Source organism: Pinus tabuliformis, chromosome 9 (assembly GCF_031772625.1).
Source record: "Pinus tabuliformis cultivar Carrire ecotype Pingquan chromosome 9, CPIR1, whole genome shotgun sequence".
NCBI lineage: Eukaryota > Viridiplantae > Streptophyta > Pinopsida > Pinales > Pinaceae > Pinus > Pinus tabuliformis.
Window position 1 is genome coordinate 133,493,409 of NC_142307.1, and position 13,937 is coordinate 133,507,345.

Consider the following 13,937-nt stretch of genomic DNA (forward strand, 5'->3'; position numbering starts at 1 on the left):
GGATAAAAAGATCTGTCAGTATTAAGACTTCGTTTTCTGCTGAGAACATTGTCAGCCTAAAGCTGCATCTGTATCATTTCAGAATTAATGTGCACCAAAAAAGCATGCTGGTTTTGTTCAAGGCAATATAATTCTACAATGCCCAAAATCTTGCTACTTCATTCCTTGGTAACATAAAAGGTAGCATTTCGCATTCTTTATGCAACAGACTTCATCATTTTTTTTTTCTGTTCCAAACTATGCATGATAACCACAAACTGAAATGGCCATTTAGCAGTAACCACGAGTATAAAGGTATTCCGATGACAATCATACAAAATGGAATTCCTAGAAATCGCTTCAAAGTTAAAGGACAGAAAAATCTCAAATATGCAATTCATTTTACAACCTGCGCAAGTTAGAAAATAACTCAAAACAACATGTAATCACACCAAACATTCTAAATAATCCCTGCCAGAGAAAGCATGTCAAAGGCTAAGGTTGTTAAACAACCTGTGGTCAGAAAAGTGACAGATCAATCATCAAAAGTAGCTCCACTCCTACCGGACCAACTTGGAAAATAATTCAAAACAATATCTAACCACACCAAACATTTGAAATAATCCCTGCCAGAGAACGCATGTCAAAGTCTAAGGTTTTTAAACAAGTTGCAGTCAGAAGAGTGACAGATCAATCATTAAAGTTAGCTCCATTCCTTACTCTTCCCATTTGTAAGAAGAATAAATCATTTTCTGCACTGAAGGTTATCTGCTATAATGCAGGGTATAGCAGCTTTTAACAACATATATTACTTACATTACACTATAGAGTCAGTAATAATGCATTGATGCCAGTCATGGCAGGCAAAGATTTTAAGACCCGCTCACAGCACCATTTGTCAATAAAGTAGACATTGGGGATAGCTGGAATGCATCATATGTCTGAGAAACATTGTCTATGCCCTGAGTCCTGACTAAGAAAGACTGATTAATTGTATTTGTAGTACTCTTAGTGTTTGGTTGTAACAACTGCATAAGTGACCATAAAATATCAACCCTGTGTACATCCCTGCTTGCCTGCATTCATCAGAAAATGGACAGCATAAGCAGAAAAAATACAAAGGGAATTGAACCTAAACATATCGATAGCATCAATTTAAAAATTTGACACAACTTTTCTTATCATGTTCACCCTTTTCTGCAAGCCAAAATGGCTGCTGCTGAATACTCAAAACTAGTAAATCCAGTAAATCAAGCACTCCACAACAAAACTTACCTCCACAATAAAGTGTGCCCAGATCTTGTCATTACGAACCTCCATAATACCCTTTAAGATTGTGAGCCCCAAGCCTCGGATGATGTCAGCTATTTCAAGAAATAGCCCCCGTTCTTCACACAACATCTGCATTTTATTGGACATAAATTTAAGTTTTTAACAATAAACGATGTGTCAATGACTCAATAAGACAAAATAACATCCTAGTCTGTAATATTTGAGTAACCTCTACAAGCATCTGATGGGGCTGATTCAAATTCTCCACAATAAGAGGACACGGTACTGTCGAACCACCCAGTTCAAATGCCCAGGTAGCACCCTCTTCCACGCTATTTGTTGCAAGCATACCACCTTCCTTATCAAGCACCTAAATAATTTTCCAAAAGTAACAAAAATTAGGCTTGTTATCCTGAGAAATCTAGAATCTTCGGAGTTTCCTTGAGCAAAGTTCTCAAAAGAGATGAAATAGGCAAATGTATAGACTCCTGTAAAAGTAAATCCACACACATCTATGTTCTACTATCAACGGTGGCAATATAAGGGCATGCTAATGTGAAACAAAATCTAATATTTCAAGCAACAAGTTCACACCAAACATGTGGCCTGAAGGACAAGTTCTATCTTAGTAGTCTGTGGTCTAAAGAAACAGATAAATAGATAAGTAAACGGTCCAAGGGAGAAACGAAAAAAGACTACAGACATGGAGTGCAAAAAGGCAGTACTGTGCTCTGGTGGCCAAGATAGAATAATCCCGGAAACTCTGACCAATTATCAGCATAGTTTAAGCCCTCTATGATAACATTTTGTTACCATTCAGGGCACCAGATGTAGACACTCTACTATATACTGAGAATCTAGAGACAATTTCCATTAAATCATCTTATCCTCTAGCAACATTTGCATGAAGAGATTTTAGAGACAGTTTTTTGATGGTTCATATAGGCTTCAAGTCTAGCCTTTTACGACAAGTGTTACACACATCTTGCATGTGTTGTTAGAAATTTAAAGGCATCAAATTTTAATTCCGAGCATAGTGTACCATCTTTGTTCTGGCGAAGAGCATCAAGAAGTTTGATTGATAATAGTATCTTTGTTCACAATTGAATGAGCTTAAGCTTAGAGAAAGCTACTTGTTTTCTATGAATCCAAGCCTATGTACAATACTGAGTCTGTATTCTTTCGTAGCAGAGCAGGAACTACATGTGGTTGAGTCGTAATAAACTTTTGGCTAAGCCTGAAAATAAAACTTTGGAAGTACCCAAGAGACTGTTGAAATATCGAGGCTTCTGTATTTGGTTGGAAAGTACATACCAAAGCAAGAAAGGATATACGATAACAAAAATGTATTATACAAAAGTACCAAAGTCTATGGTCAAAGTAGCAACAGAGAGCAGCGTACAGAATCATGTCTAAACATTAAGTCTAAGAATATACAAACAAAAAATGTGGTACATAAGGTCCTGCTAAAGTGTAAGCTAAAAGCTAGTGTTGATAGAAATCGACAATAGATGGTACTCAGCATCATAGGTTCCAGCAATCACCCATAGAGTGTAAACTGAAAAAACTATTTTGTATGGGCTGGATCTGCAACCACATCAAGATATGCACTTCGTAGATAATAAGATATCACCTAATACGTGCTCTAAAATAGTGTTATTTGACACTCAATGATTCAAGACCAAATTTCCTACAACACTCTGATATTGAAGAATCCAGTAGCCTTCATGAGAGAGGGAAAGAAGACATGATTATCAACAACAGCAAGGAGAATCCACAACAGTCAGATTTCAACATCTGACTGGCCGAGCATATCAGGATCATATACCTCTTAGTCTTGCTAAATAAATGGCATCCAACTCAACAGTGCCACATCTGTAATGCATTCATTTAGGCATCAGCTGACGAAAACAGGGTGTTCTATCTTATAAATGACAGACATAGGAAACTCAGGGCAGGGATCATATCTATGATACAGCGTTGTTAGATCCATGACTAACATTGGATGATCTCTGCACATACTAAGTCTAAAAAATGTGAAATACAGCTTATGTTGGACTGACAAATAGGCTTAAACAATTGGAGAACACTTTCGACCAGGACCAATTGATCTCAACTTCAGGTTGACAAACTCTCTAATCGATACCCAAAAGCCAAAAGCTAGAAAGACATGAAATCTGAATGAACGGCATCAATCACAAATGTAAGCAATGCAATACATTTTAATTCTTACAAGCTGGAAATACCATATTAATGAAAATCATTAATGCTTTCACTCCCACTTAAAGCTCCTAAGAATGTGTAGTGAGGAAGACAAGTGGCAAGCCAAATCAACTAGCTGATGGGGGTTACAACTACCAACAGCACTACCAAGGATGATATACTGCAAGGCCTCTACTCACTAACAAAAGGAATTCAGAAGATTATATGGCTCATACGACGGAGGAAGATAGTGATTCCAAGCAGTGTCAATTTGGCCGTAGTTGGAGCCACTACAGTCTAGTTTTGGACTTTGGTATTGGGTAGGTTTAACCAGCATAGATCCATGTTAATGCCAGATATAATAGGCACCCAAAGGACCAAAAGAAATAGAGACTTAATTCTCTTGGTGTTTAAAAGACCTGGGTTAAAATTGATCTATGCTGGTTTATTTTATTAAAGTTTTTTATAGTTATTATGGTCTCTTTTCAACAAAAAAAAATCCCTTTTTAGAGTTTTTTATTTTTATTATTATGGTTGGCTAGTTTTAAATTTTTCATTTTTACGGACTTTTTTTTTCAATATAGTTTATTAACATTACAGACGTGACCAATCTACCCGAGATGTAAATGCACTGAGAGTATCCTTTTAGTTTTTTATTATTTTGCCTATTTTTTCATTTTTATGCACTTCACTTTTGTGTCAATTTAGATTGCAAACATTAGAGACGTGACACATCTACCTGAGCTGCAGATGCACCTCACTACTGCCAGTGCAATGACATAAGAGAGATGGCAAATGCATGCCTGTGAAAGAAGAGCAATGGGGAGACAGGAAGCAGCCTGCGAAGAGAGGTGGAGTGGTAATTGAGAATATTAACTAAGCTTGTAAGGAATATTTCACCAGGAACCTCCTGCTGTGCAAAGAGAATGCCGAAAAGCAAGGAAGAGAGGGGTCATCAAAGTGGACTCTAATTGAGGCGTCCTAAAGCTCCTTCCTGTGACACCGAGGTCACATATGAGGACAGTGAAGTCCCTATAAAGTGGCAATAGAGATGGACCACATGTGCAGCACCCCCTCGTGGTATTGAGGTTTGACAAGCAAAAGGGAAAGAAGCCAGCTTCGGAAATGGGCAAAGATGGTGTACAGTGAGAACCCCCTTGAAAAATTGAAAGGCCATAACAAAGCCAAGTAAATTGATACCCTTCATGTTAGGAAACCGAAATAGTAGCTATAGCTGCTGAAGGATCCCAAACCTTTTTGGGTTTCAGGAAGCTGGAGGGAACCTCTGAGATTCTCTTTTGCTGACAAAGGGATATTTTTGTAGACAACTATCCCTATCGACATTCAAATCATGAGCGTAGACAACTCAACCAAGCCACGTATCGAGACCATTTAGAACAGAAACAACAAACTGATGTTCCAAAGAATATTGATGTAACCTCAATCCAGTCCTATGATGACAATTTGTTACAGAATTCCAGTGATCAGAATATTCCACAGAAGATTAATCTAGGATGGTCACCCTTCTCAGTGCGACAGTTTTGTTTATCACTTAAAAGATCATATCAACTTGTATCAATGAAGATGACAGTGCCGAGAAGAGAAAACATTTGAAACCGAAAAAGAGATCAATCCTTTTGCATCAACAAGCTTTGAGGACAAAGCATTTTTGAGGAAGGCAATGTTACGCATAAAATGTATATAATCATATAAATATAAATAATGAGGATAATTGTAATAATGATTGGTAAATACTAAATAGTAATTAGTACTAAAGAGGCATGTCTAAATGGGACATGACCTTCCATGAAGAGGCACTGCCTAGTATATAAGCAAGCCCCTCACTCTCATTTGTATCATCATCTTATTTCATACATTCTAATATATATTCTTGTATCTCAATGGAGATCTTTATATTCCAAGTCTTCTAGAGTATTTAACCTGAAAAACGAACTTTGTTTGCTTCAATCTTAAGTGCAAACCACAACCATGTAATGCAAGATATTCTTGACCAGATTAAATTTAACTCCTGATCTGATCACTAAGTTCATGCTTATTAGAGGTTATATCAGCAGGAAATCATTTGTAAAAGAAACAAGAAGAGAGCCCTGAGAGTTAGCTCAATCAGTTGAACGATCCACCCTAGGCATGTTGCGGATGGAGAGGCCATAGTATACAAATTTGACTTATTGTGGCTGATGGTGGAGCTACCCTTCCTTTAATAAAAAAATAAAAATAAAAAAAGCCAGAGAGTAAGGAGGCCATCAACTGCAACTTATGAAATTCACTTCATAAATGACAATTGTTATGCACCAAAACTGGTTCTAGCAAAATTCAGAGAACAACGAACAAATGCAAAATAGACACTAAGAAAAAATAATGAAATGGAATTATATTAATACCCATTGATGACCAAAATAGATCAATGGGATTTGGAAGAACATATTACAACCAAATTCAGCAATGGGGGGGAGAACAAAAGTCTTCCACCAAGAGTACAAAGGGAAAATTAAATTAAAACTATTCAAAAAAAAAGAGCTAGAAGAACAAGAAGAAAAAGTTAAAACCTTAGTTATCATAGAGAGCAGGCAATAAATACAATCTGAAAGTAGTAGGGGAATACACTGTAGGTAAAACAAGTGTCAGCCACTATCATACTCACGGCCAATAATGGCAATGACCAAGACTGATGAGCACCTAAGGAGTGACCTGCAATGCCATCCAGATATCCCCACTGGGGGCAGAAGAAACTGGAGCTGAGGTGGAAGCCGAGGCAAAAGCTCTCCCTAGCATTAAGGACAAGAAAGTCCCATTAGTGGAAAAGAAATTAGCAACCTGTCCTTGTGTCAGTACATCGTTGGCATTGCCGTTAGGAAGCTCCAGTCCTAACAACCCCAAATCTGGCCTGAATTGGAGGGCAGGTGGAGCATGCTGAAGATGTAAGGGACAAAAATACAGTAGCAGATGCAGCAGGGAAAACAACCCCCCTCCCCCTCTCAAAAATGTTGAAATTTCATAGCAAGTACAGTAGAATACAATTTTCTGCCTGATAATTACTTCCTAATTATTTTCAAACAGTATTTCTTATGCCACTGCTATCATTGAATAATTATACTCAGAAAATCTCAACAATAGACAAAATTTCACCTGGGAAATCCAATCTTGGGAGAAAACCCAACAATCTTTTCTTGAGGAGAAATTGCCTTTTCAACAAGGTTTACAAATCAGAAATTTGTCTAGAAATCTGTGCCAATATATAAGTCAAAATGCCAGTCAAACCTGGTCAACAGTTGCTGGTCAAACCAATCAAAAATCAGAAGTCAATGCTGGTCAACACCCTGGTCATTTCCCTGTAGTCAAATTTCGAACCTGCTGTGAACTCTCAACCCTAGCCAAAGTCTGTGGTCAAACTGACTGGTCAAACTCTCGCACGTGTGGCCTTCCTGCAGTAAACTCAGTCAACCAGCAGTCAAACTCAGTCAATCAGCAATTTCTTTAGAAATCTGTGCCAATATATAAGTCAAAATACCAGTCAAACTTGGTCAACAACTGCCAGTCAAACCAATCAAAAATTAGATGTCAATGTTGGTCAGCAGCCTGGTCAAACTGCCCTGCAGTCAAACTTTGGCCCTGCTGTCAACTCTCGACCCTGGCAAAAGTCTGTGGTCAAACTGTCACTGGTCAAACCCTCACACGTGCATCCTTCCTGCAGTCAACTCTCGCTCAAGTATCAGTCAATGTCTCACACAAACATCAGTCAAACTCGGTCAACGTCTCACACATGCAGCCTCCAAGAAGCTAGTCAAACTCGGTCAAATAGATTCACATGATGAAGTGATGAAAATGAACCAAGACAACAGATTTCTCCTTTAACTGAAATTCTCCTCCACTAGAAAAAATTCAATGAGCTTGCTATGTTTATGATTTGTCTCTCACATGCTATATATTTATATAAAGCTCTAATGTGAAGTAAAGACCCATCAAAGTGGCTTTTCATCAAAAGAACCCCCTTCACTAATAGAGCCTAAGTTGCAACTCAACATTAGACTAGAATTGTTTACCCCTCTATTGGGTGAAAAACCCCAACCAATAAACAATTCAAGCACGTTCTATAAAAAATAGATCACTCCATCCTAGAGCACAATGTGAGCATCGTGGGCCATTCACCCTAGCCAAATCAACATGACCCCACGGGTGAATGTACCACTCTCCCCTAGTCAAATGAACATGACCCCATGGGAGAAAGTCTATCCCTGTGCCATTCACCCGTAGCCAAATCAGCATGGCCCCATGGGTGAATGTACCATTCCCACACTAGTCAAATCAACATGACCTCATGGGAGAATGTCTAACTGATGCTGCAAAAACATCAACACTCCCTCTCAGCAAGGGGTACATTTTGCATCACGCCAAGCTTGTCTCCAAAGCATATAAACTCCCCCATAGATAGAAGCTTGGTGAGAATGTCCACAATCTACTCGCCTATGGATATGTATTGGAGCTTCATTGCTCCCTTCTGCACCATGTCTTGAATGAAGTGATATTTAATCTTGTCATGATATACTGGATACTCTGAAATCTTGACATAGCTTTGATTAGCACAATATATCAAGGTCATCTCTAGCACCTAATCAAATAGTCCTACAAGCAACTTCGGAAGACACACTGCTTCCTGACTTATGTCACTAGTTGTGATATACTCTGCTTCTGTTGTATTGAGTGCGACAGAAGTCTACTTCCTGCTTAAACCAAATTATCATATGTGATCCCAAGTTGAAGCAGCAACCTGAGGTGCTCTTTCTACCCACTGCGCTCCTAGCTCAATCGAAATCAGCATATCCCAGCGACCTCACTTCACCACCTGAGACATATCTCAAACCATATCCAATTGTACCACATAGGTACCTCAACATGCTTCACCGCAACCCAATGTACATGCCTTGACTCAACAATATATTGGCTCAAGGTGTTCACTGCAAAGCAAATATTTGACCTGGTCTTCACTAGGTACATCAAAGATCAAATCAATTGCTTGTACATCATGGCATCCACCAAATCTAAACCTGAAGTCCAATCACTTGGCTTCTTCAGATTTGTCACCATAGGTGTAGTTATGGACTTGCATTCCATCATACCATATCCCTTCAAGATTTGAACTATGTACTTCCCCTATCCAAGGAGGATCTCATCGAGTCTCTGCCACACCTCCAATCCCAAGAAATAATGCATCAAGCCAAGGCCCTTCATCTCAAACTCCAGAGACAACTTCCACTTGCACCTAACAATGAGCCTCTCTGCTCCAGTAAGGAATAGATCATCAACATACACCACCAAGATCAAAGGATCACCATCAACAACCATGAAGTAAAGGTCAGGATCACATCACTCATGGTGAAAAGCCCAAACTCATCAATTATTCATTAATCGTGGAATATCATGCCCTGGTTGTCTGCTTGAGTACGTACAAATCCTTCTTCAACCTGCAAACATGGGACTCCTCCCCATGTATCACAAATGTCTGAGGTTGCTCTATGTACACTTCCTCCTCAATCACACCACTGGGCAATGCAGTCTTTACATCCATTTGATGTAAACTCCAACCCATAACTGAAGAAATAGAAACTATAGTCCTAATAAAAGTGTACCTGGCAACTAAAGCAAAGGTCTCATCATAATCCTCTCCCTCTTTCTAGGACAAACCTCTCGCCACAAAACCTCGCCTTATACTTCTCGATGTTGTCATTTGTTGCATGCTTGATCCTATAGATCCACTTGGAAATCACTATTGACTTCCCCTCTGGTCTCAGAACCATCTCCACACATCATTCTTCATGATGGATTGATACTCCTCCATCATGGCATCCATCCAAACCTATTGGCCTGCTGCCTCCTCATAACTGGAGGGCTCAAAATCAATGATGTGTCTCATTAATGCCATATAGCTCAAGAACCTTTGTGGTCGTCTACTCTCCCTAAAAGTACCACAAGGAGTTGCATGCCTCTTTGCATCCTGCAAAGTGTCACGAAGCCATGATGGCCTCTTCCTGATCACTGCACCATCTCTAGGCAAGTCCACTAGCTCTACTAGCTCAACTGACTCCTAATAGTCTAAAGGATGAACAATGAGACTAGACGGATTTGTACCCGCATCCTTTAAAGCCTCCTACTCCTCATTATCAATCTTCATAAGAGACTCTCTAGACCTCCTGAAGGCAATCTCCTCATCAAAAGTAACATCCTGACTAACCTCAATTTGACATTGTCCTGGATTGTACGCCTTTGAAGTTTAGTTGTATCCAACAAAAGTACCCTTCTTCCCAAAAGGTTATAACTTCTTCCTCTTCTCCTATCCTTATATGAGTTGCAAGGGCTTTGTAACGACCAAAAGCCGTATACACAGCAAAAATCTTTAAAATACTTCATGTTGGAAACAATGAAATACTGAGAGGGGGGTAAATCAGTATTAAGGCTAATTTTAAACTTTTATGCCTATTTACTCTTATTCAAGCTTGGCACCCATCCATATAATCAGTAGCAATATGTAATATGGCAGCAACATGAAATCAACATACAAGCATACACACCATGAGTATCATACACATGAGACACAAGGTTTTACGTGGAAACCCTTACGCGAAAAACACCACCAAAGCTTGTTGTTGTTATTGATGTAAATAAGAGCACCTACTCTATTACGTCAATCTGTTTTGTGAGCACCCACTCACAAAAAGCACCAACTCCCTTTGGTTGTTTCCTAGCACCGACTAGCAAGAAGCACCAACTCCCTCTTTTTGTAGACACTTGTCCAGCTTACCAGAAGCACCATGCGAGGCACCGATCTCACGGATATTTTGCTAGCACCAACTTGCAGGAGTCACCAACCCCCAAACCTTCTCAAGCACCCACTAGAGATGGAAGCACCAACTTCCTTTATGCAGGCACCAACCCACACTCAAATAGGAACAGGATGTTCTCTATAATATGGCAACCACTCTGCCTGATAACAACTTTATTCTCTGCTCACACTGCTCACTCTGGAGCAGCCCACTAATCTGCTCAACAGCAATCACTCATCACATTCCACGCAGCTCTGTTCTCTGCCCTTCATCAACAGTCACTTAGCTCTCGACCCTTTGCTCTCCACAGTACACACACAACTCTGGCCTTCTTTCTCTGCACAGGCACCTACAACCTTTCTAGCGGCACAGGCACTTTCGGCCTTTCTTACACATCACAAGCGACTTCAGCCTTGCTCACACAACACAGGCAACTATGGCCTTGCTCACAGTAGCGCACATGCAATTTCCGCCTTTACTCATAGCAGTGCAGCTCTCGGAGTCTCTTACCTCTGCATAAGCATTCTTGGCCTCACTCTGCAGAACTGGCTCTCACTCAGCCTTACACAACAATGCACACACTCGAAACTTTTCCACTTAGCTCACTTGCAACTATGTTGCTTTCCCCCACTTTGCTCATCTGAGCTCTTGGGTTTTGTTCCTCTGTTGCCCCCCGATCGATGTTGCCATTTTGTCCTGTATTCACACTGCGCGAGTGTACCTCGACATGGCTCTTCCATTCTATTGTTGTGTCTGCCTTGGTCTCTACCACTACATTAACCATGAGAATGGGCAATTGACAGTTTCTCCATATTGAGAATGAATTCTCAGTCCACTTGCACACACCAACCAGGCACGGTCCTCTCTGTGTGCAACTCTCCTGTCACTGAGGCTCTCTGTGCAAGGTAGACTCTGTTACCTGTCCTCTGGCTTCCCCCCTGTACTCAGGCATGTCTATTACTTGTCACAGTGCGGAAGCAGTGGTCGACCTTGCAATCCTTCATCTCCTCACTGCATGGAGCTCCATGCTGAGAAATTAATTCTCAGATGACCTCAAGGCAGACCCAACACTCCTTCCCGAAGATCGTGGTCCTTGCTGCCTTGACCCAGCGATCTCTGACAATCGCCATTACTCCTGAGACCAACTCCTCTACCTCTACATTCAATCTCACAGTTGCCAACCCATACGCCTTTACCTCTTTGTACTGCGCTATCGGAGAAATTCCACATCGCAACTTCACAGTAGTGCAATGTTCCTGCCGGGGCCAATCTTCCTTTGCTACACTCTACGCGCTTGGCTCTATGGATTTACATGACCAAGAGCCTACCCAATATCGGAAGCTCCCTCCATTTGAACTTTTCAATAACCATCTGTTATAAAGTTATGATATCCTAATCCTCTGATTGTCAAGCTCCTTCTGCTTAACCCTTATTGCGCTTCTCATCATAGAACCGCTGCCTGTGACCTGCCACTTAGCATTAAGGTGCTAAGCCTTCAGACTCTAACGGGAGTCTTTCTCCCTTTGTTAGCAGCTCTCTGCCCTTGGTCCGTTGAGCTCTTTTGACCATGTGCCAACCCATATCGGAAGCTTGCTATATCAGAGTTTTTCAACACTTGATCTGTTATAGAGTTCCGACATCTTCAATCCTTCGATAGCCGACTTTCAATATGACGTCATCACTGCCATGTGGCGACTCCTTAAAGGTGACACATGTCACCCGGCTATGGCCCATTAGACCACCCAATATGGTTGAATATGCCTGCCACGTGTCTTGTCATACTACCACGACATGTTGACATCTGCTGCCACTTGTCCCTTATCAAAGCAAATCAGATCCTACCATGTGTCCTTATCGCAGCCAATCACATGCTTCCATGTGTCCTTATTGGAGCCAATCACATGCTGCCATGTGTCCTGCTAGAGGAGAGAGAGGAGGACCCGACGACCTTGGTTTTACACCAAAATCCTTTGTTAATTTTTCTTTTGACATTCCTCGATGCTTCTAAAAGCTTATCGGCACTTATCAATATCGAAACATTTTAAAGGTCCTCACTTGACAAAGTTCTGATATGTCGATGTTGTCAATCTCTGGGATTTCAATACTCTCCAACATCCGATACAGCCTTCTCCAATGTATCGCACCTCCGTTATTTTGATATCACCGATATGCCGACCTTCGACATTCCAATGCGTCGATACGCCGATATTCGCGGTTCCGATCTCCTGATGCGTCAATACGTTGACCTTCGATCACCGATGCACTGATATGATGCCCTCCGATCGTCGATGTGCCGATATGTTGTGATCGTCGATATGTTGCCCTCCGATCGTTTGTGTTGATATGCTGATGTACCGATATTTGATACCTTGGACCTCCGATATTCCAGCGCTCTTAGGACTTCAAGTCCCTGATCATCGGCAAGTCATAAATTTTGATCCAGGAGTCCATTTTTGGAATTCCGCATATCGTTGGAAAGCTCTTCCAGAGCACTTTCCAATGGAGAGGGTCCAATGTAGGCCCATCTGCTACCTCTAAGATGGCTCCAAACTCTCTGCCACCCGTCTGCTCCTTGACTCTCAGAACAGTTGAACTCACAACCACCAATGTGATCTTCTACATGAAACCTACGTCTACCATGGACTTCCGTCTAGTCCATCACTGTAATCATCATTTGATGGCTTCTCCAATAAGCCTGCTACTATGATGATTTTCTTCATGAAGCTTGCAACTATCATGAGATTCCTCCTGGGCCATCACTACCAACATATGTTGCGACAAGCATCCAAACTAGTCTGGTTGACATCAATGCCAACACTCCTACCAACAATTAGGCAATGCTCTTGCCAACAGTTAGGCGTTGCTCCTCCCAACAGTTAGGTAATGCCAACTGCCCAACACATCTCCCCAGCATGACTGTTGACATCAATACCAACACACTTGCAGATGCCTTCACTAGGCCACTCGCCATCCAAACAATGACAATTGTCCAACACTTCAAAAAAGACGTAAATGTCCATTGGAAGACATGTAACTGTATATTGAATATTGTATAAGAATTGATATGAGATAGGAGATGATTACAAATGAGAATGAGAGCCTGCTTATATACCCTAAGCATGTGCCCTTTCATGAATGGTCATGTCTCTAAGACATGCCTCTTCATTACTAACTAACTAACCATTAGTTAATTAATTATTATTTATTAATATTATATTAATATTTATTATTATTATATTTATATTTATTATTTTTATATGAATTATATTCATAACATTGCCTCTCTCTTCAAGAAGTTTTGTTCTAAACTTTCATCTTCGTTGATACAAGATGATATGATGCTCTGAGTGATAAACAAAATTGTCGTACTGAGAACAGATTGGACCATCCTAGATTAATCTTCTGTGGAATCTTCTGATCTCTGAAAAATTGTGATGAATAGTTATCGTAGGACTGGATTCTGTAAACATCAATGTTCTTGGGAACATCAATTTGTAGTTTATGTTCTGAGTGATACTGGTACGTAGATTGATTGGAAAGTCTTCTCTTGTGATTCGGGTGTCGATATATAGTTCTTCTGGTTGGACTTTCCCTTATCATGTTAGTGGTTGTTTCCTGATTTCCTTCAGGCGTTGTTGTTGAGATGGC

The 13,937-nt window shown here is 40.5% G+C and overlaps 1 protein-coding gene across 3 annotated transcripts in view; it reads right to left on the reverse strand.

The window, feature by feature from the left end:
- Positions 1-540: 540 nt before the first annotated feature.
- Positions 541-13,937, reverse strand: part of LOC149147459 (transcription factor EMB1444-like) — a 64,170-nt gene continuing 50,773 nt past the window's right edge. For all 3 annotated transcript variants that reach the window (XM_089438105.1, XM_089438104.1, XM_089438103.1), the window contains 3 exons: positions 1,481-1,621; positions 1,255-1,380; positions 541-1,055 (listed from right to left, as the gene is read on the reverse strand). In XM_089438105.1, coding sequence (XP_089294231.1) covers positions 852-1,055; positions 1,255-1,380; positions 1,481-1,621 — 471 coding nt within the window. In that variant the 3' untranslated portion in view covers positions 541-851. The remainder of the gene's footprint in view (positions 1,056-1,254; positions 1,381-1,480; positions 1,622-13,937) is intronic.